The sequence below is a fragment of the Podarcis erhardii genome (genome assembly GCF_964252035.2).
Source record: "Podarcis erhardii genome assembly, chromosome: Z".
Classification (NCBI taxonomy): Eukaryota; Metazoa; Chordata; class Lepidosauria; order Squamata; family Lacertidae; genus Podarcis; species Podarcis erhardii.
The window spans coordinates 11,429,051-11,451,500 of record NC_138504.1 but is presented as its reverse complement, the minus strand read 5'-3'; the positions used below and the strand labels follow the sequence as shown (position 1 = coordinate 11,451,500).

The 22,450-nt window shown below is 43.8% G+C and overlaps 1 protein-coding gene and 1 long non-coding RNA gene across 4 annotated transcripts in view; one reads left to right on the top strand and one right to left on the bottom strand.

Moving 5' to 3' along the window:
• Positions 1–13,798, bottom strand: part of LOC309334026 (uncharacterized protein) — a 224,330-nt gene extending 210,532 nt beyond the window's left edge. For 2 of the 3 annotated variants that reach the window (XR_014152784.1, XR_014152785.1), the window contains exon 1: positions 13,708–13,798. Coding sequence is in view for 1 of the 3 variants with exons in the window: in XM_081848204.1 (XP_081704330.1) it covers positions 13,708–13,778 (71 nt within the window). In the remaining 2 variants the exon portion in view is untranslated. The remainder of the gene's footprint in view (positions 1–13,707) is intronic. The other variant, XM_081848204.1, reaches the window with a different exon arrangement.
• On the top strand, positions 9,114–15,004 carry LOC309334098. Its single transcript, XR_014152872.1, has 4 exons — positions 9,114–10,339; positions 10,523–10,669; positions 13,729–14,167; positions 14,454–15,004. It is a non-coding gene; the product is annotated as an uncharacterized lncRNA (long non-coding RNA).
• Positions 15,005–22,450: the final 7,446 nt, after the last annotated feature.

The window sequence follows — 22,450 nt, the reverse complement described above, 5'->3', positions numbered from 1 at the left end:
ACCATCCTTCCACAACCTGGGGTTGACCCTGGTACTATGCTGCCCTGTGCAAGGCCAATTGATGCCCTCCCCTCAGCCCTTGCAGCAGCAGCTTAAGCTGGGCTTTGGGAAATAGGCGTGAGGCTCTAGCAGGGTCCTAGAGCCCTCCTAAAAGTAAAAGTAAAGGGACCACTGACCGTTAGGTCCAGTCACTGACAACTCTGGGGTTGCGGCGCTCATCTTGCTCTATAGGCTGAGGGAGCCAGTGTTTGTCCACAGACAGCTTCCAGGTCATGTGGCCAGCATGACAAAGGCGCTTCTGGCAAACCAGAGCAGCGCACAGAAACACCGTTTACCTTCCCACCAGAGCAGTACCTATTTATCTACTTGCACTTGGCATGCTTTTGAACTGCTAGGTTGGCAGGAGCAGGGACCGAGCAATGGGAGCTCACTCCTTCTGATCGGCAAGCCCTAGGCTCTGTGGTTTAGACCACAGCGCCAGCCACGTCCCTAGAGCCCTCCTACCTCCTTCCTAAAGGACCCTGTCAAAGCCCTCATGCCCTCCCAAAGCCCAGCTTAAGGTGCTGCCACAAGGGCTGGGGGAGGGCATTAAATGGCCTTGCAGCATAGTATGAGGGTCCTCCTTTCCAAAGTCTCCTTCCCAAAGCCAGGCAAGTGCTTACCGGGCTTTGAAAAGTCCTTGGCTGCACGCCTGGTGCAAGCACACCACACACACTGCCGTAAATCAACCTCTGCCCAGTCTTGTTGGACTCCAACTCCCATCAGCCCCAGTCAGCACAGTCATTTTCTTTTTGGACTACAGTGCGTTGGCTGGGGCTCAAGAGAGTTGGAGTTCGAAATAATCAGAAGGCACCAGGTTGGGAATGCTGTTCATAACCTGTATGTGTCATCAATGATGAGAATGTAGCTGCCTGCCTCATTTCTGCAAGGCTAGGGACTAAACCCCAAGCAAAAGGATAACCATGCATTAAAATACAGAAGTTTTGAGGGCCAGCATCTTGACAAGGGAAGGTTAGTCTCTGAAATTAATTGAAGAAACATGAGGTAAAGTGGGGGGTTGAAAGAGTTAGTCAGAGCACTTCAGCGGACAATTAAGATAAAAGGCTGGGGAGAGTAGAATGGGGGCAATATAAGCCATTAACCAATTATCACCATTTCATTCATCAACTGAATTCTATTCAACACCTCTAGAAGATCAAGAGGTTTGCAATTAATGTTGCAGCATCTGATTGGAGAAATACAGAAGGTTAACATTTCACAATCCTTCACCTCGTGTCTTGAAAGTAATAATACAGAGGAAAGGGAGAAATGATTCAAAGGTCTTTAATAGAAGTCTGGCCTCCTGCATTGATTATAACTCTGCAAATTGCTTGGAAACCAAGGAAGCATTAGATGAATACAGGCAAGACCCACAACAAAAATGGTCCAATGTGGAGTAGTTCTGTTCAGGATGCCAACCAGTTATGGCCTTTTCAAAGATATTCCATTCCATTCCCCTGGTTTTCTGTCGCCCCCCACCTCCCCCCACAAGAGTAATCCATATTCCCTGGACTGTTCTGGGGGTTTCTTTAAAAACATCATATATATTTTTGTCCCCTGAGCCTACTGACATGTCTCTCTTGTGGGTGTGTGGTGCCATTAGGCCCAGTACACTGAGAATGGGAATAACTATTAATGTGTACATCATTGGTGGGTAGCCAAAGGCCCTCCAGATGTTGCTAGACTCCAACTCCCATCAACCCCAGAAGGCATGGCCAGTGACCAGGGATTATCGGAGGTGAAGGCTAACAACACATGAAGGTTGACAACTGTATAGTTGGTATACAAACTAAGGAATGATCCTTGCAGTGCCATTATTTCCATGGATATGTCTTGGAGGGCCTGGTCAGATCAAGAAGAAGAGTGGGGGAGCTTGAAGAGATGGAGCCTGATGATTCTGAAGAGGGACACAATGGGCTGGGCTGGGTCATATATGGTGCCTGGAAAGCTGCAGAATTATCTGGGAAGGACACCACAGGTGTCAGACCCCAGGGAAGGGTCAGGCAGGTTGTCAGAAGAGAAGCCCACTAATGTACTATCAGACACTCCCATTGCTTCACCTCAGTACTCTCCCCACCCACAGGATAGGTGCCAGAAGAGAAGTCTCCTCCTGCTCTATCACCTAGGGCACAGAGACACCAGCTCCAACATGATCAGACAGCTCAGGTACAGCCCTCTTGAAGGATTGCCCATTAGCTTGCTCAATCCAAAGATTATTTTTTTTTGCTTGCCACGCTAAAGTTGTGCCCACCCTGCTCTTTTAAAGCAGGAGGCCAGGCGCATGTGTCGATGGTCAGATAAATGTCTAAGTTAGCTTAGCCATGCTTAACACCTGTTGTGCCTTTAACCCTTGCCGTGCTGAAGTTGTTGGCCAATAATCCAAGTTTGAGTTCTTCATCCAACAAGAGCCAGGAGAGTCAGGAGGATGCAGGTGTTGCAGCTCCAGCTGACTCCCACCACATTCTTCTTCTGGCTCATTCAAATAAAATCAAGTCCCAGGAAGTTTATAAGTGGAAGAGAACAGAGAAGGTGAGGCGAGGCAGAATGAAAACTAGACAGGCTGCAATTTGAGCTAGAGGGGAAAGGTTAATTCTGGGAGTAGCTCCCGGCGATAAGTAGCAAATACATTGCTGAATATATAAATACAACCTTCAGGCTGAAAGAAAGGTTCCATGACCCTGTTTTAAAGTTTTATTGTGACTTTATTTTGCAACTTGCCTCATGGATTCCGGTAATTCAGAGCTGGGGTATAAATATTTTATAACATTTAACCAGTTTATTTTCACAAGATAAATCAAGGAGGAATAATACTGATTAATATCACTCTAGAAATAAGTTTACAACTGTATTCATTTTAAATTAAGTATCTGACTGTCCCACTGTCATGGCTGTCCCACTGTGATTTTCAAACACAACATCCTTTCTTTACATGAAAAAAATAAAAATCCAGAAACAGCAATAACAGCCTTCAAGCTTTTCAGAACACAATTATCTTCCTTCTTGAGGAAAAACAAAATTCAAAATGGTTTCTGTCCTCCTAAGGCTGTCAGCCATTTAAAGTCTTTTTGTCTTTTTTTTTTTTAAAAAAAGGCTGATTCGCTGCCTGTTTTTTATTCGATTAATTCAATCTAACTGATTGCATTTACAAATGGAAAAGTCTAAGGAGGTATGTGCTTTCTAAAAAATACAAAACAGTTGTATCCCACCCTTTCTCCAAGGAGTTCAGAATGGCTTCCATAAGGTTTTCTCATGTTATCTTTGCAACAACCCTTTGAGGATGACTAGGCTAAATTCATCATGCGAAAGGCTGGACTGGATGAATCCCTAGCCGGAATTAAGATTGCCGGAAGAAATATCAACAACCTGAGATATGCAGATGACACAACCTTGATGGCAGAAAGTGAGGAGGAATTAAAGAACCTTTTAATGAGAGTGAAAGAAGAGAGCACAAAATATGGTCTGAAGCTCAACATCAAAAAAACAAAGATCATGGCCACTGGTCCCAGGACCTCCTGGCAAATAGAAGGCAGTGAGAGATTTTTCTTTCTTGGGTTCCATGACCACTGCAGATTGTGACAGCAGTCATGAAATTAGAGGACGCCTGCTTCTTGGGAGAAAAGTGATGACAAACCTAGACAGCATCTTAAAAATCAGAGACCTTGCCGACAAAGGTTCGTATAGTTAAAGTTATGGTTTTCCCAATAGTGATGTCCATTGGAAGGACAGATCCTGAAGCTGAGGCTCCAATACTTTGGCCACCTCATGGGAAGAGAAGACTCCCTGGAAAAGACCCTGATGTTGGGAAAGATTGAGGGCACAAGGAGAAGGGGACGACAGAGGACGAGATGATTGGACAGTGTTCTCGAAGCTACCAACATGAGTCTGACCAAACTGCGGGAGGCAGTGGAAGACAGGAGTGCCTGGTGGGCTCTGGTCCATGGGGTCATGAAGAGTTGGACATGACTGAATGACTAATGACTAAAGAACAACAACAACAAATATATATATATATATATATTCTTTTTTTTTTTAACACGGTAAAACATATATACAATATAAAAATGTAAGAAAAGCACATTGTTGTTGTCTTAACATTGTGACATATGGGGTTGTTGCTAAGTTCTACTCAGAGTAGGCCCAGGAGTGCCTGGTGTGCTCTGGCCCATGGGGTCACAAAGAATCGGACATGACTAAACGACTAAACAACAAGGCTAAAATACAGCAGGTGAAAGACTAACCCCTGGAGTGAACTTCATGGCTATGTAATCATTTGAACCCAGGTCCCTCCAGTTCAAATGACAATCCACACCACCCTAGGCCTATGTAATTTATCTCCAGTTCAGGGCTGGAATCTATACAATAAACCCTCAACTTACACAGGGGTTATGTTCTGGAGATTGTGCCAAAAGACAAAATTGGATATAGTCAATTGGAATTGCTAAAATTATTTTTCCTGGAATCCCTCCTATTTTTCACACACACACACACACACACACACACACTTTTTTTAAAATGCCATGTGCGTAAAGCTGAATATGCACAACTTAAATGTGCACAAATCGCAGGCTTACTGTGGTATAGGCCACTTTGGTTGGTGAAGTCAGAACCATGGATAGCTCCCAATGAAGTAGTATTGGTCTGGATAGTCAAAGATCAGTAGGAAGTCAGCAATTCTGCTTAAGTGCCGACCTGGATCTGACAGAAGTTTTATATCACAGGTGGTCAACCACTGGCCAAGACCTAAAAGGTCCCCAGCTTCATTTTATGTGACCCCCCCAAACACCTCTTGGAGATGCCACATTTTACTATCCTATCAGAGTGTCTCCCTGACAGTTTCCCCTGCATTTTTTCTGGCTTTTGAAATTGTTTCTCTCTCTCTGCATAAGATAGATGGACAAATGGATATATGAACAGATCTGTTTCAGAACTTTTGGAATGGGCAGCATTTTATTTGATAAACATAAATTGATTTGTTTTCACCATTCTCACCATCATCATTTCACTTTTTTAAAGGGTTTTTTCCCCAGCTGTCTGACAACAATTGGTAGGCTTCTGTGCTGCTCTGTGTCTCTCTCTATGTGCAGAATACAGTAAAGTCAGAAAGGAATTACTTTCACTTGGTTAGCAAAACAAGAGCTATATTGTTCAGCAGTAATGTCTTTAAAAATTATCCATATATCCATTTGAAAGTAACCCCCTTAAATTCAGTGCGGCTCACTTCTGAATAGACACCTGCATATTTAGTGCACGTGTTCTTGGTTGACGTTGAAAGGCCTCTTTTAGACCCCAGGCATAGTAATGCAGAGGTGGAAAGCTCTCTTGCCTGGCATGCAGTTCAGGGAAGGAGTCATCTGAGACCCAGGAGCCAGCAAATTATCTCCTCTATGACCAAGGATAGAAGCCTCACTCTCTGTTAAGGCTTCTCCTGCATGCAAGTCTGAGGCCTGCATTTGAGAGTCTACCTCTTGTGGAATTTCAGGGGCCAACCATCATCATCCTCAGGGTCCTTCTCTTCTGACCAGAATGCACAAAGTCATGGCAATTTGAGCCTTCCACGAGGCTTACAAAATGCAGGAAGCAAAAGGATTAAGCGGTTAAACAACAAGCGAAGTTTGCCAAGAATACAAGGATGCCTGCATTTCCAGCCAAGTTATGTCAGCAGATTTTCATTAATAATCCGTATTATTTTATTTAATTGTCAGTGCTTGGTACACGGTGTTAGCTGTATGCTTGTCACAGGAATGACTTATATTGCTTTGCCTGACAAGTGGAGTAAAAAAACAGCACTAAAAGATTGACGAAAATAGTGCTTACCTAAATAAATAAATAAATAAATAAATAAGAATCAATACTCTAATGCAGAAGGTTGGAAGGGGGAGATTCCAAGTCCCACTTCAACTATTCAGGTTTCATGGAACCTAGCTCCAAAAACCAAACAATCAAACCCGCTACACTACACTTCACCAACCTAGTCACACTCTGTTCAGAACTGATTCAGGCAGAGCAACAAATCTTAAATTGACAATAAGCTTGTTTCTACACACAGTTGCACATCCCTCTCTATCCTCCAAGCAGGCAAGCAAAGGGCATTATCAGAGTTCAAGGGAATGTTCCAGACAGATTTTTTAAAAACAAAAAAACCCGAAAACAAACCCACCGCAACTCAGGGTAAAAAAGCAGGGCCAGTGAGAGGTATGGCTTGGGAAGAGGGGCATGGTCTGAGAGTAGGCCGGCAGGACCACATTCTCCCCCTAGGCCTGTGGTTCCACACTCCTAATGTAAGTGCTTGCAGAAATGGTCCACTCATGTGAGCAGTGTAAGTTTGGAGGAGAAGACTCACAGGACTCTTCCCATCTCATTGTTCCCCTTCCCCTTTATCCATACCATCCAAGGAACAGGGCAGGTGGGTGCAAATGGACTGAATCCTCTTTCTCCAACCAATGCCTCAAAAACAACAACAACAACAACAACAACAACCACCACCACCACCACCTTACAAGGGCAGGGGCATGTGGGAGGAAGGAGACAAGTGATATTTGTTTTCTAAGCAACCTACCATAATGATCCACGTGGAACTAACTTGTAGAAAAGGTCCAAGAAACATTAAAATTACAAATGTTTGATAAACTTGGGGTTCCAACCTTTCACACAATTTAAGTCCATGGACATCTCCGTAAAATGTTGGCCAAGAGGTCATCTGATGGTAGAAACACATTCATAAGAGGTGCTGTATAGGATAACACACACAAACAATTTCTTTTATATAATGTTTCCTATGGTAGCTAACCAGATGCCTTCAGAAAGGTTTGAAAGTAGTGCCCCTCTTATGCTTTTGCTCCCTGGCAGCTGATATTTGGGGATATACAGTAGTACCTCAGGTTAAGTACTTAATTCATTCCGGAAGTCCGTTCTTAACCTGAAACTGTTCTTAACCTGAAGCACCACTTTAGCTAATGGGGCCTCCCGCTGCTGCCGCACCGCCACACCACAATTTCTGTTCTCATCCTGAAGCAAAGTTCTTAACCTGAAGCACTATTTCTGGGTTAGCGGAGTCTGTAACCTGAAGCGTATGTAACCTGAAGCATATGTAACCCGAGGTACCACTGTACTGCCTTTGAACCTGGGAGTTCAATTTGGCTATGATGATGGATACACACTAGCCAACCTATCATAAGAACCCAAGAAAATTTTGCTACCTGAGACAAAGGACAATGTTCCCCCACCCTTCCATGTACAGAAGCCAACCAGAATGGCAGTGGACAGGATTGCACCCTCCACCACAACCAAGGGTAGCTGACTAGGTTGTACAGAACAAACTCTGTGGCATGCACAGTGAAGTCCTCCAACATCTTGGCACCACTCTCTACTGCCTTAGATGAACATAAGATGAGTTCTGCTGGATGAAGCCAAAAGAAGTCCATCTAGTCCAGTATCCTGTTAATACAGTGGCCTACCAAATCCCCATGGGAAGCCTGAAAGAGGGACCTGAGCACAACAGCACTATCCCCACCTGTGATTCCCAGGAACCAACATTCAGAGGTATATGGCCTCCAACCTTTATTCCACCTTCATGGATTTGTCCAATCCTATTTTTAACCCACTGGGCACAACAATCCTACTCAGATACACCAGGAAGCAGATAGGCTACAGTGTAACAGTTTGATATCCAGTCCTGGTCAATATGGCCTCCATCTCCATTATCAAAAAGAATAAATCAAGTACAGATATTCTTGATTACTCCATGGGCCTTCTGCAAATCAGCTGCGTGGAGCTCATAGGCTGCTAGTGGTCTGTGGACCACCATTTGAGAACTTCTCATAATGGATACTCAGAACAAATACTCTCTTTAAATGTACAGTATTTTAAAAATTCTTAAAGATTGCCAGTGCATTCCTGGGCTTCTCCAAATTTTGTGACTTTGTAGCTTAATGCCATCATTGGCAGCTACACACACACACACACACACACACACACACTTCATCATGTTAATGGAAACAAAAATGTATGCCTTGATGTCAAAGTGAATTAGCCAAAATGAGAGCTCGTGAAGCAAATTAAATGTTTTGCCAAAATGAATAATTCCAGGTTGGAGTTCCGGAACTACACACATCAAAATTGACTATTCATCAATGGAAATGAAAACTCAAAATCTGATTTGCAAGTTTGAGAAGCACTCTAATTCAACACAGCTCCATCTTCCAGAATACCCACCACTTAACACACACACACAATAACTTTCAGAAGGCAAAAAGATTGGCTCACTTCATTTCAAATCATTATTATTATTTATTACATTTGCATACCGCCTTTCATCTAAAGATTATGTTGTAAACATAATTTTATGTTGTAAACATAAAAAACACAAAATGAGAATACAAAATACACAACAAAAACAAGTCAATAAACACGCCCGCCCTCCCACCCCCTATATATTTAAAAGGGCATAGAATATTTACTCAGCCAGAGGCCTGGTTATAGAGAAAGTTTTTGCCTAATGATATGTAATGAAGGTGGCAGGCAAGCCTCCCTGGGGAGAGTATTCCACAAATGGGAAGCCTTCACAGAAAAAACCCATTCTCCTGTTGCTGCCTCTCTGGACCTCATATGAAGAGAGGTGATTCTTGAGATACTGCGGTCCTGAGTCATTTAGAGCTTTATAAGTCAAAAACAGCAATTTGAACTAGGCTCAGAAACTGGGCTACCAGCTCAAACTGATGGTAGGTCACTGAGGTCTCCTGAGCCTCAAGCAACAGCAAAGGATCCAGGAGTACCCCCATGTATCTGCCCTTTCAGAGGGAATGTAACCCTACCAAAAAAGCAGACAAACTCTCATTCATCTGGTCTAGAGAACCACTCACTAACAGTCTTATCTGGATTGAGCCTCAAGTTTGTTGGCTTGCATCCAGTCCGTTACCAATGTTTTTTATTATTTTATTTATTTGACCCATCCACCTTTGTGATAGATTGCTAGGGCTGGGGAGTGCATAGCTATAAACATTTCTGCCAATAACATAAAGATTGAAGAAGAGCCCTGCTGGATCAGGTGAAATGCGCGTCCAGCACCCTCTCCTCACAGGGACCAACCATAAAACACAAGAAGAGTCTGAAATCGGCAGCCCCTGTGATTTCCAGAAAATGGTATTCAGAAGAATCCTGCCTCTAACAGTAGGGATAAAGCATAGCACTGATCTCCTTATCCTCCATGGTTTTGTCCAGTCCTCTTTTAAAGCCATCCAAGTTGGTGGACTTCACTGTCTCCTGGGGAAGTGCGTATACCATGAGCTGTATAAAGTACTTTCCTTTTTTCCTTCCAACATTTGGCTTAATTAGATGTCCCTGAATTCTAATATAGGAACATAGGAAGCTGCCTTGTGCAGAGTCAGACCATTGCATCCATCTAGCTCAGAATTGTCTACACTGACTGGCAGCAGCCAGCTCTCCAGGGTTTCAAACAGGGTTCTCACCTAGCCCTACCTGGGGATCCTGGGACACATGCAAAGCAGATGCTCTACCACTGAGCTACTGCCCTTCCTCCTAGTATTATGACAAGAGGGGTCATGTATACAGCGCTAGCAGGGGCACTTGAATAACTCAGACAGACTCCAGAGAAAAAAGAAGCTACCATTTTGCTGTGTAAACTGAATTAAAACAGAATATAATTTGAGGGAAAAGGGACAGATGATGTTTTGTCTCTGCTAATTCAGGCCTTGTTAAGAGCAGGGTTAGATATTCAACTCCTTCAGAACTACACAGCGCATCAGAACTTCAGTTACCTCAGGAACAATCATGCCACGCTGACTGGTTGCTAGGTAACACCTTCTACACCACAACTGCCCTCTTGGCTGGATGTCTAGCAGTCAATAGAGTTAACCCTTAGGTTACTAACAGAATGATCCCTGCTGTTGCATTTCTAACATACTGAGCCTGGGATAACAATTGCTCTAGTAATAGGAATCAATATATTTTCAAATATTACAAACTCTAGATTCTGGGATTTTTCTTTCTTTCTCTTCCTTACAAGTTTTCATGCCCTCTTTTTCCAGCAGCATCAGGGGTAGGTATGGTCAGACATTTGCCAGTGCCCTTTATGTTTAGGAATCTGTGAAGAGTCTAACATCTCACCACTGCCTCCTCCTCTTCCATGTTGTTGCTACTTGTTTATTCACCCTTCATCTGGCCCAGAGGAGATAAGCAAGCAAGCAGCACCAACCGAAAGCAGGATAAGCAAAAGATGTTCCTGCCTACATCATCAGAACTCTCCCTGGCATGAGAGCAGCCAGTGGCAATGGTAGCGAGGATGGTAAGAGTTCGTACAAAGAAGGTGGCCTACACTCAAGGGCACTTACCCAAGACCCCCACCAACCCAATAAAACCAACCTAGTGCTGGATTTCCCCCCAGTTGTTTGTACTGTGTGTGCCCCTTAATTCGCAGCACATCTCCATAGTGTGTCCTGTTAAATGCCTCGGTCATCTCTTTTTCCAGACACAACTATCTGACCTCTCTCCACCAAGCTTTCCATTACAATCAGCATCATCAGGACTCCCTCAACCTCACTGTCTAATGAGGTTAGAAGAATCCTGTACATCTTGTCATGTTTCCCATCGAATCGGCCATTTTTCCTTAATGAAGGTAGGCAGGAAGTGACAACGTGAGAGACCTCTGGAAGATGGCCATATCCACGGCAAGCTGCAGGGGTCAAAAAGGTGCAGTTCAATCTGAGTTGCAAGACCACAGAAGGGAAATGAAATATTTTATTTCCTTTCCCTCTTACAGTCCCTGACATTTCACAGGGCAATGTACATAGAAACGATAATCCCTCACTAGGGCTCAACTAAACGTTCTCAAAATGATCAATAAATTAGCAATAAGATCCAGAGAGAGAGAGACAGACAGAGAGACACAGAGAGAGAAGCGGATTTCTCTAATCTCTAACCATGCTCTGCCCCCAAGGGGCAGTTCTTAAAAATACAACACTTACATTAGCCTTGTTATAACTGCATTTTGAACATGTATTTTTAAAAAATCACAATAGGCAACATTTATAAGCCAGAGAGGCAGAACTTAAGGAATTTTGAAAGAGCCAATCTACAAGAGCCAAGGACCATCTCTGACAAATATAAAGGTTGCCTTCTGAAGTCCTTCTGCAGCTTCAAAGATTAGGCAGTTTCAGCCAGAGGGAGGGCCTCCTCAGTTGTGGCACTCTCTCAATAAAGTGTTTTGGCTGCTGCTATATCTTAATTTTTTTCTGCAGCTAGTGAAGATCTTTTTTATTTAGCTTGGTCTTTAAAAACATACAATAGGAGCTATTTTAATTCCTGTTGATCTGTGCTTGTCTTTTGTGATGGCACATGCTGTGGCATACACAGTGAGAGGGAAAGGAGGCAAGCAAACCAGCCAAATAATTTATTATTATTATTATTATTATTATTATTATTATTATTATTATTATTTATTATTTATACCCTGCCCATCTGGCTGGGTTTCCCCAGCCACTCTGGGCGGCTTCCAACAAAATATTAAAATACAATAGTCTGTTAAACATTAAAAGCTTCCCTAAACAGGGCTGCCTTCAGATGTCTTCTAAAGGTCTGGTAGTTTTGTTGTTAACTTCACCAATGCCACCAAGTGGCAAACTTTATTCTTCTCTAGCCTTCACTAAATAACCCCTTTAACTAGCCCAACTTACTCCCAATACTGGTAAGAGTGGTGCGGCACTTTGAAGTGGTGTGAATAACATGTCCCCAAGCCCAATTTTTCCAACCCAAGTTATGCTTTTACTAAATTTTAAGGAAAGCAACATGTTAAATACTTTTTGAAAAAGTGAATTTAGAAAAGAAAGAAGAAACCTTAATTTTACAGTTGAAGTAATTACTCCTGGAGCAAAAAAATAATCAGATACCAATATATCTAGGTATACCTCTTCTAGACTGTTTCCCTAACCAAGAACAAGCCCCCAACTGATATGTCTGCAGGGAGCTTTGTTTTCATTGTAACATACAAATGTATTATTTCCATCCCTGCATTCTGAAATGGCACAATCCAGCAACAGCTGCAACAGATTTGTAGCTCAGCTCCAAGCCAGACATTGTGCTTGTCCTAAATGCAAAGTGGAAAGTTGAGTATCTTGGCTACTTATTTTCATTTTTAAGTCTGCTCCTGTATACTTCCTGCAACCAACATATTTCCTATCCATCTTCATGAAACTCAAGCTTTACACAGCAAGAATATGAATCACTTAAACACAAGAGTAGCGTTTATAGGTTTCCAGTGAGCTGATGTCACAGCATAACTCACTTTGTGTTTTGCATCCAAGAAGAATGAGGTCAGGGTCAAATCATAACGAAATGCAGAAAAGGTTTTCTATGCTCATAAATCTTCAACTGAAGCAAAGTGATTTCTGAATCTTTAACCACCATCATGCTTGGCTTGGCTTGGCTAGAAGAGATTCATTTTAACAACACCTTGTTTAGAAAATGAGCATGTGTTTGTGTTACTTACAAACTCTCCAAAGGTCAGATTCATCAGAAGTAGTTGTGCAGGCAGTAAAACTTGAACTAGTTACAAAGTGGTGAAAATCCCTAAATTATTGGTACAGGAACTCGAGTGGTTTTAAAAGCCATCAGGTGTGAGCTGGCGCGAGCAGCTAGGGCCTAATCTGGCCCGCCAGTCGGTTTAATCTGGCCCATGTGGCAGTTTATTTCCTGGGGTAAAAACCCTAAAAAACCTCAACAACTTCAATCTTAAAAAAGAGCTCAACAACTTCAATCCTAAAATAAGGTTAACAACTTTGGTCGGTCCTTTGGTCGGCCCTCACAGCCCTTCACTTCATCAAATCTGACCCTCTTTGAAAAAAGTTTGTACACCACTGAAGGGTTAAAGTCAAAGATTTCAAGAGAAGCAGAGAAGGGGGAGCTGGATGTCCAGAGTTTCATTCTCTCCCGTGCTGCAGAGTGTGTGAGACTACTGGATCACATGCTTTGTGTGTTGACATTCCATTCTTTGGAAGTGAGGGAACGGAAGGAACTGTGCGCCACTTCCGTCTTCTTTGTTCTGTGTTCTGTTCTGTTGTTGTTCTCTCTTGGAGGGCCCATCCCCCATAGCTCAGAGGGGGGTGTTTTGGCTGCTGAGCTGTGCTCACCACTGTGAGGGCTGAGGGGGTGATGGTGATGCCTCCCCAGCTGCTGCCATTGTCTGTGGGTTGACTGTGATGTGACAAAAACATTTGGCTGCTGAGCGGGTATAAATGTGGGCCAAAGCGCAAGCCTCGGCAGTTGCCCTCCCCAGAGAGAAATGGGCAGCTCGGTGGCACTCAGCCCAGGTGGTCTCCTGCCCCGTGGCGGCAAGCTGGCAAGCGGAAGGAGGCAATCGCCCAGTGCTGGGATGCTGTGGAGCAAGAAGAAGGCAAGTACAAAGTTTACTTGCTGGTGGGATCGCTACTTGAAGGCGACTGATATTCAGCTCTGAAGCTGCTTAATGTCTGGCAATGGACCTGGCAGGGCTGCAGCTGGTGGATGGTTGTCAGAAGAGTTTGCATTCAGGCTAGTGGATGCCGCGAGGCTACGCTGGCTGAGATGGATGCAAACTGGTTGGAAGCCTTGTTTGTGAACAGGCAGCCAAACAGAGGAGGAGTCTGGGGGACGCTGTCGGATGGGGGCCATCCCACCCACCTGTTTGCCTTTGCTTTACAGGGATGTCTGGAGCCGGTGAGGTTTTCCCCAAATTCAGCCTTCAAAGTCATGAAGAGAACCGCAGGACATCCCTATTTATATCAGAGAAATGAACATGAAATTCTGGCAGTGAGCAATGGACAAGGCCGTGGCCAAACCTGAGAGAAGGAGCCTTGAAGGGAGACTGCAGGTGGACATCTGTTGCATTGCAAGTGATGGGGCAGTGGGGAGAGAGAAGAAAATGAGGGAGGAAACATTAGGCCACATTAGGCGCACCATCCATTGAAAGTGCTATGAAGACGCTTTAAACAGGAATAGCTTCCCCTCAAGGATTCTGGGAACTGTAGGTTGTTAAGGGGACGGAGGGTTGTTAGGGTGGTTTAGGATTAGGATTAGGATTAGGGTTAGGGTAGGGTTAGGGTTCCCTTCTTGCCAGGGAACTCTGGGAATTGTAGCTCTAGTTAAGGGTTAAAGCATTGGGGTTAGAGTTAGGGTTAGCCCCAGGGGTAGGGGTAGGGTTCCCTTCTTGTTAGGGAACTCTGGGAATTGTAGCTCGAGTTAGGGGGCAGGGTTAGGGTTCCCTTCTTGGCAGGGAACTCTGGGAATTGTAGCTCGTTAGGGGACAGGGTTAGGGTTAGGGTTAGGGTTCCCTTCTTGCCAGGGAACTCTGGGAATTGCAGCTCTAGTTAAGGGTTAAGGGTTAGCATTAGGGTTAGAGTTAGTGTTAGCATCAGGGGTAGGGGTAGGGGTAGGGTTCCCTTCTTGGCAGGGAACAGGGGGTCTCCTAACAACTCTCGGTACCCTTTTCCAACTATAGCTCCCAGATTCTTTGGGGGTGTTTAAGCCATGAGTGTTTAAAGAGGCTTCATAGCGCTTTAAATGGTGTGGATGTGGCCCTGGCCTCCCTCACCCCACTGCCTCTTATTATTGTGGAATCGAAAGGATTTCCCCATTGAAATCTCTCGAAAACAGGAAACAGGAAGAAGACAGACTTTTGTATCTCATGCCATTTTGAAATGTCTTAACATGAAATGCCAATAAAGGTATTTGTATTGTATTTTATTGTATTGTTTTGTTTTGTATTGTATTCTGATTAACATGGGAAGTGGAATGGTAAAATGTTAATAAGGCAGACGCGATACTTCTGTAACCTGGTATGCTGCTTCTTGTGGGCATGGAAGGAGGGACTTGCGGCCGGACAAGCAACTTTATAAGCTGTGTTTTTCCTGATGAAGATGTGCCTGATCTTGGGTTACCCCACTTGCAAGTGTGTATAATAAAAATGTTTCCTAATTTACCCATTTTGTCCAGATCACTTTATTTAAAAGGATCCAGAGACCTTGTCAAAGGAACCAGTTTATTTATCTCTCATGAAGGGTAATATAAATAAATATATAACACCAATCCCGCAACTGCCAAAACAGTCTTGCAGCTCTGTAAAAATGAAAGATTTTGGGGAAACTTTTTTAAAATGGGAGGGTGAGGGGGCCTTGGTGGGTGCTAGGAGGGTATCTTAGGGTGCCATGGAGTCCACATGCCACACGTGTCACAAGGGGGGGGGAGGCTCCTCAGTCACCTTTTGTTTATTTATAAATGCCTTGAGGCCTAGTTTCCTCAGCCCTGTCTATGCATGGTCTCCTGTGATGTCACAAACAGACATAGCAGCTGAGGGGAAAGAGGCAGTTTGTTATTCTAGAATTTCAAACACAGGAGGGCAGGAGGGGGACATTTTTCAGCCCAGTGGTTGCATTTCCCTCCACACAACACTAGTCAAATGCACAAATGAACAGAGCAATGGAAGCAAGCCTTATCTTTGCACAGGAAGCTGTTCAAGGAATGACATGCAGAGAGGAAGCACCACACCCAATTAAACCTATTAAGAAATAGCTTATTGAACCCCCTGGAATGCAGGGAACACAGCTGAAATTTAGGAAACGTTTGTATTTCTGCATGTGTTTATAGTATCCATAATGCTATTCAGAATACTCGAAAGGGGGGGCCCTCAGCTGCACACCCACCTCCCTTCATTTTTTGGGGGGGGTCTCTTTCCCTCCCCCACCTGCGCAGCAGCTTCGCTGCCTTCTATCTCCCCCTCCATCATCCCACTGGCATTGCATCCTCCCCCAGCCCCTCCCCAAAGCTTGCTGCACCCCAAGGCGTTTTGCACTCACCTGAACCCTTGCAGGGAAAGGGGCAGGGCATAATGGAAAGTGGTGGAGCAACTGGGCTACTTAAACCACGCCCCTTTTCCAACGGAAGCGGCATGGGGGGTCAGTATCCATTACCCCCTTCTCTGCTTCTCTTGAACTCTTTGACTTTAACCCTTCAGTGGTGTCCAAACTTTTTTCAAAGATTTGATGAAGTGAAGGGCTGTGAGGGCCGACCAAAGGGCCAACTAAAATTGTTAGCCTTTTTTTAGGATTGAAGTTGTTGAGGGTTTTTTAGTGATATTTTTACCCCAGGAAATAAACAGCCACAGGGGCCAAATTAAACTGACCAACGGGCCGGATTAGGCCCCCAAAACGGACTTTGGACATTAAGTGCATTGTGCAATCAGTTTTAAGATTTCCTGGATGATTTAAGCATATGAGTTGTTCAGATGGCTTCATCATCATAACCCAGCATCATAACTCTAGTTAAATATTTCGTACCATACCTTGTACTGGTCATTGGGTCCCAACTTGTTCCAAGGCTCTGGGATGCTCTTTTTGTCCCAACCAGGCTGAGAAACGTGACAAGAGGCAGACACAAGGAGCACATCTTTGTAAGAACAAAAACATACAGCAGGCATGTCCAAAGTCTATTTTGGGGGCCTAATCTGGCCCACTGGTCGGTTTAATCCAGCCCCTGTGGCAGTTTATTTCCTGGGGTAAAATAAGTACTTGCTTTGAGCTTCAAGCAAACAAAGCCACAGTTAATATTCAGTGCTTTCGTTATTTACCGTATTTTTTGCTCTATAAGACTCACTTTTTCCCTCCTAAAAAGTAAGGGGAAATGTGTGTGCGTCTTATGGAGCGAATGCAGGCTGCGCAGCTATCCCAGAAGCCAGAACAGCAAGAGGGATTGCTGCTTTCACTGCGCAGCGATCCCTCTTGCTGTTCTGGCTTCTGAGATTCAGATTTTTTTTTTTCTTGTTTTCCTCCTCCAAAAACTAGGTGCGTCTTGTGGTCTGGTGTGTCTTATAGAGCGAACAATACGGTACTTACTGCATTTATATCCCACTTTTCTTCCAAGGCAACATGCAGGATTCTCTTCCTCTCCATTTTATCCTTACAACAAGCCTGTGGGGTAGGTTAGAGTAATAGACAGTGAATGGCCTCAGGCTACCCAGCAAGCTTCATGCCTGAGTGGAGATTTGAACCCTGGTCTCTGGAGTCCTAACCCAACACCCTTAATCTCTACCCCACACTGACCAGCTCATATAGCATACTGTATTCACTGTTCTGTCCCTGGCTAAATCCTTCCTGTGGTTAGGAAACACGTTTTGCCAGCCAGGCAAGGGACTTCTTCAGCACGACCTGCAAAGCAAGCACATTTCAAGCGATGACGTTCAGTTTGTTATGGCTGCTTGGCAGCGGGCCAAAGCAACCTTTATTATTTGCATTTCCTCCACACATGCAGACAGACAAATGCCTTTCCCCACAACAAGGTCATTCAATACCAAGGCTATTAAATTAAGATTTCCTCTAAAACAAGGCCTCATTATCAGGGCTAATTAAAGGATGACAAAAAAAAGATCTCCTGGGCAAGTCCCTCTCTACTGCTGAGGCTTGTGCACAACTAGGCTATTTCGTGGGAAAGCATTTGATTAAAGTTATTAAAAGCTCTTTTAATCGCTGTATGAGCAGGACTCCTAACTGGCCACATTTGAGCTATAGGAAATAGCAAAAGGTACACTGGAGCTTTCGCAGATCATTGTAAATGTGCACTTCTTAGGGCCAAACGAGATGAGAGTCAATCACACTATTAGTCATTGCATTAATGGCTTTTAAAACAATAAACAGCAAGGAGGAGGACAGGGGAGGGAAGTTTTCACCCAGACTGGGAATCTGGCATGGACAAAGGGAACAGCAAGCCTTTGCTTTCCTGCTGCAGTCCAGATCTGGATTGCCCTATCAACACCTCTATGCTAGCAATTCACATTAAAATATAGGTTCCCATTCGAGCCAATGCAAGCTTTTCTTTACAATGAAGGAAGAAGGCCTGATCCAGATCAAAACTATACTGACAGGTAAAGCCACTCCACCCCCTAAAAGGGTCCCTATCCTGATCAATCTTTTGTTGCTTTTTTGTGAGTTTTAAAAATGTGAGCTAAGCAATTAGCAATTCCATGCATCTCCTAAAGTTACCTGATTGGCTGGATCAGAAATGAGAAGACGTGTGGCCCTCTAGGCCCCTCAGTTTGGCCCTCAGAACTCTCACCAGACCACATTCTACTCACCAGGCCACAACCCTCAATAGCCCTGCTCCCTGGCCTCACTGGATGCATCTTTGTATATCAACAGTCTACAGTGGTATCTCAGGTTACAGACGCTATAGGTCACAGACTCTTCAAGTTACAGACTCCGCTAACCCAGAAATAGTACCTCAGGTTAAGAACTTTGCTTCAGGATGAGAACAGAAATCACACGGTGGCAGCGGGCGGCCCCTTTAGCTAAAGTGGTACCTCAGGTTAAGAACAGTTTCAGGTTAAGAACGGACCTCCAGAACGAATTAAGTTCTTAACCCGAGGTACCACTGTATATCTGCTCCCACCATGTCTCTCCAGAATCTTGCAATGACAGCAGTAAGTAAACGTCCAACCAGTTCACTGCCATACAGACAGAAGGGCTGGTTGTGAGTATGCTGGTTTCACTTCAGATTGTATGAAGCTTTTGCCCTTTTTTACATTGTTTTGATGCTTTATTTACATTGAAATAAATATGTGTTATGTAAATATGTAAGTAACGCATGTTACAAGCTGAAGCCAGGCTGAATAGGGGAGTACTGGTGAAGGGGCCATAAGAATATTGTTCTCTGTATGATCCCAAAACTGTTTAAGGCGAGGTTTTTCCAGCCAGAAGAACAAGGCTTTTTTTTCTTGCTTAGATGTAACGGTGCAAATGGGCCTGCTGTTGGAATGTCTAGCAAGGCAATAAAGATAAGAGCAAGGTTGAATGGGCCCCAGTGGGGGGGGGGGGAGAGAGACTGAAGACAAGGAGGAGGGTAGTGCAGGAGACAAAGCCTTGTCTTATTGCTATCAGTATAAATCACATGTTTACATTTGAACACGTGTTGAGGCTCGTGGCGCGGAGAGGCTGGTGCAGGAAGGAAAGGGGGGGGGGGCAAGCCCATGTAAGGACATAGGAAGTTGCCATAACTTTTGGTTTACAAGAAATCAGGTGGCTTACAAGAGATCAGGTGGTATTCTATTCTGCAAATCTATATAAAGGGGGCACACCCTGACTAGCGTGTGCAGATTGCAAACTTATTGCTCTGTACCTTTGTTCTGCATATGCACTTCAAATAAAATCCTGTTAATAACCTGCAAGGACGTTTTGCCGCTTTGTGTGAATCAGTGCTGTAGGGGACCCAAAATCAAACTGCAGCAGAATGAAAACAGCACTGATTGTGAAAAATAGGGGTTAAAATAGAAATTGCTGCCTTCCTTCATCCGTAGTGATTTTTATAACACAAAAGAATAGCAAGCAAAATGGCCAGAGGACAGGGCACTCCTTTGATTCTCCTTTTCTAGCCATCTACATACAGCATGTAGGGTACAGAAACTTCCTAACCGCTTAAATGTTCAAGGGAACCCTGCCACTTTCCTGATGCAACACGACATTTAATTACAGCTTTTTTGCGCACCAGGAGCACTGCAAGCAACTCTTAGGGAAGGTCTAATTTTCACATTATGCCCTTGTCTCTCGAACTTTAGCAACATAATCATACCATAGCAAGCTCTGCACTGTCTGTGCTGTTATCCAAAATGGGATTGTTGAGAACGATTGACTGCATTATAGGGAGCAGTGTAATACTATACATGATAAGCCTGGCTTTTGTTTTGTGTGTTTAGAGCAAGGAAGGGTAGCAGAAATGCACTGTTCTTAAAGACATCATGGTCTGCTATCATAGCAACACCGCCTCGTTCAGCTCCAAGTTGCATAAGATGGCTTTTTTATTATAACTGTTTTGCAAGCGACAAGTTGAAGATGCAATGCGCTGTCTGTAAGAACAGAATGGAGGCCTTTAAATGCATGATCTTGTCATGAAAACACATTTCAGCTTCAAATAAATTGCTTTTAATATCTGCAGCATTCGCCAACGCAACAACTGAGGGTCAGTCGAAAAAGAGCCTTAATGGCTTAGTGGTTGTAGAGCTGAAATGGGCAGATTTCTCAAACAAATTCTCCTAACTTAATCATGCTTGTAAAAGTGAATGCCTATTCTCCAAACCCAGCGGTTTTCTAGATTATGAATGCTGTCAGAATATAAGAATTTTAGATAGGAAAAACAAGGTCAAGCACTTTTAAGCTCCATTAATTTTAATAGTCAGGGCTTAGTGCTTTTCCTGGTGAAGCATAGTGGTTTAAGAGAATGCGCTATCAATCAGGAAGCCCCGAGTTCACATCCTGACATGAACTGAGTAGGCTGCCTGAAGCAAGCCACTCTCAGCCTCAGTCCTCACATCTGTAATATGGTGATACTACTGACTTGGCTCTTATGAAACTAGATTATACAGTGAAGCACTCTGAACTCTTGAACGTGCTACACAATGCCAAGTACTATTATTTCACAGAATGATATTGATTTAATTAATAGATTGCCTTTTACATTTGTTGCCAGGCAATTTTAAAATGTACCATGCATAGCTAAAAAATAGTTTTAGAAGAACAGTACCAAAACAGTACCAAAAAAACAAACAAAAACCTAACTAAAGATAGGTTTTTAAATAATACAAAATGAGCATCTAAGGCAGAGACCTTTTTATCCAGCTTAAAAGGCTTTTGGATACAAATATGCCCTCAATTAGGGACATGGGGTGAGCTCCTGTTGCTTGGTCCCTGCTCCTGCCAACCTAGCAGTTCGAAAGCATGTCAAAGTGCAAGTAGATAAATAGGTACCGCCCCGGTGGGAAGGTAAACAGCGTTTCTGTGCGCTGCTCTGGTTTGCCAGAAGCGGCTTAGTCATGCTGGCCACATGACCCAGAAGCTGTACGCCGGCTCCCTCGGCCGATAAAGCGAGATGAGCGCTGCAACCCCGGAGTCGGCCATGACTGGACCTAATGGTCAGGGGTCCCTTTACCTTTACCTTTACTTCTGCCCTCAATTGTTTCCAGAAACTGCAGATCATGGGTGCCTATCATATCTCACCATAAATGTTTCTCCACAAAGCAGGGGTATCCTGCTCCAAGTTACTGTGGAGTGGACCTCTGTTATTTTTGGATTGTTAAAAAGAAACTCTCCCACAAGAACACAGTGTCCTACCAAGACTATATGGGATAGGCTCTCAAGTAACCTGGTCCTAAGCTGCATAGGGTCTTGTATGTTAGCTTATATGTTAACAAGGGGCATGATCAGAGTTCAAGGGCACCATCCAGTCAGTCAGAAACACTCAAGGGAGGTGCAAAGCATGGCTGGTGAGGGTTGTGGCTTGGGCAGAGTTCTAAGGGCCAGGCAAAGACCCCAGAGGCCAAAGTTTCCCATTCCTGTTTTAGCAGGTGACCAAAAAAAAATTGAGACCGAAAGTTGGTTAACAAGGCTTTGCCACCCCAACTGCAAGTCTTTCTTTGTGAAAAATAAAATCTCAGCAGCTTTTACAGCTAAAGTGCAAAAGATGCCTCATAACTAAGCAATTGGGACACATAAAATGAATCTGTCTCAGCTGTCAGAGATGCTTACAAGTACAGTTAACTACAAAACAAAATACAGCTTGGGGTTGGAATATACAACCTCTTGCTCTGAGCATATCAAGTCTCAAAAACTCTTCATAAATCGTAGCGCAATAAGCAATGTTGTATCACAGGAAACTTAATTTTCTTCCACTTATAAGAAAAGCCAGGAAATAGCTGCATCTTTACATGGTGCTTCTGGAATCGGTGAGCAGATTTTCTTTTTCTTTTTTTTATGAGATGAAATTAGGATGCAGTCAAAACTGGTGGCTTTGGGAATCTATTCCCCTCCCACATTCAGCAAACAAGTATACGAAAGGCAGAGAAAATACAAAAGCTGCTGGTTCTATTTTAAGTTTTAAGACAAGACAGCAGACTCTCCCAGATTTAACAGAGGATATCTGTGGTCTACTTGTTAAATGGTTGTAACCAGTTGCTAGAAACTGCAGGAGAGGAAAGTGCTCTTGTGCTCATGTCTTTCTTGCAGGTTTCTCACAGCCCTCAGCTTGGTCACTGTGACAACAGAATCCTGGGCTAGATAGGCTGTTTGCCTGATCCAGCAAACTTGTCTTATTTGTGTTCTTATGTTCAAAAATGCTCAGGTGCCGAGTAAGGCATTTGCACTGGAGTCTGGAGTCCTTGCACCTCACAGGCAATGAGGGTATGCCTAATTGCAACAAGGGAGGACAGCCAGCATCCACCATTGTCAACTTCCACGCTGCAGAATCCTATGCTTAGTGCAATTACTCTCAGAGAGAAAACATTAGAGGTGTCAAGATGCTAAGGGGTATATAGTAAGCCTGCAACTTACACTGGAGTTATGTTCCAGGGATTTTGCCTAAAGCCAAAATCAGGTCTAGTCAAAACCCATTG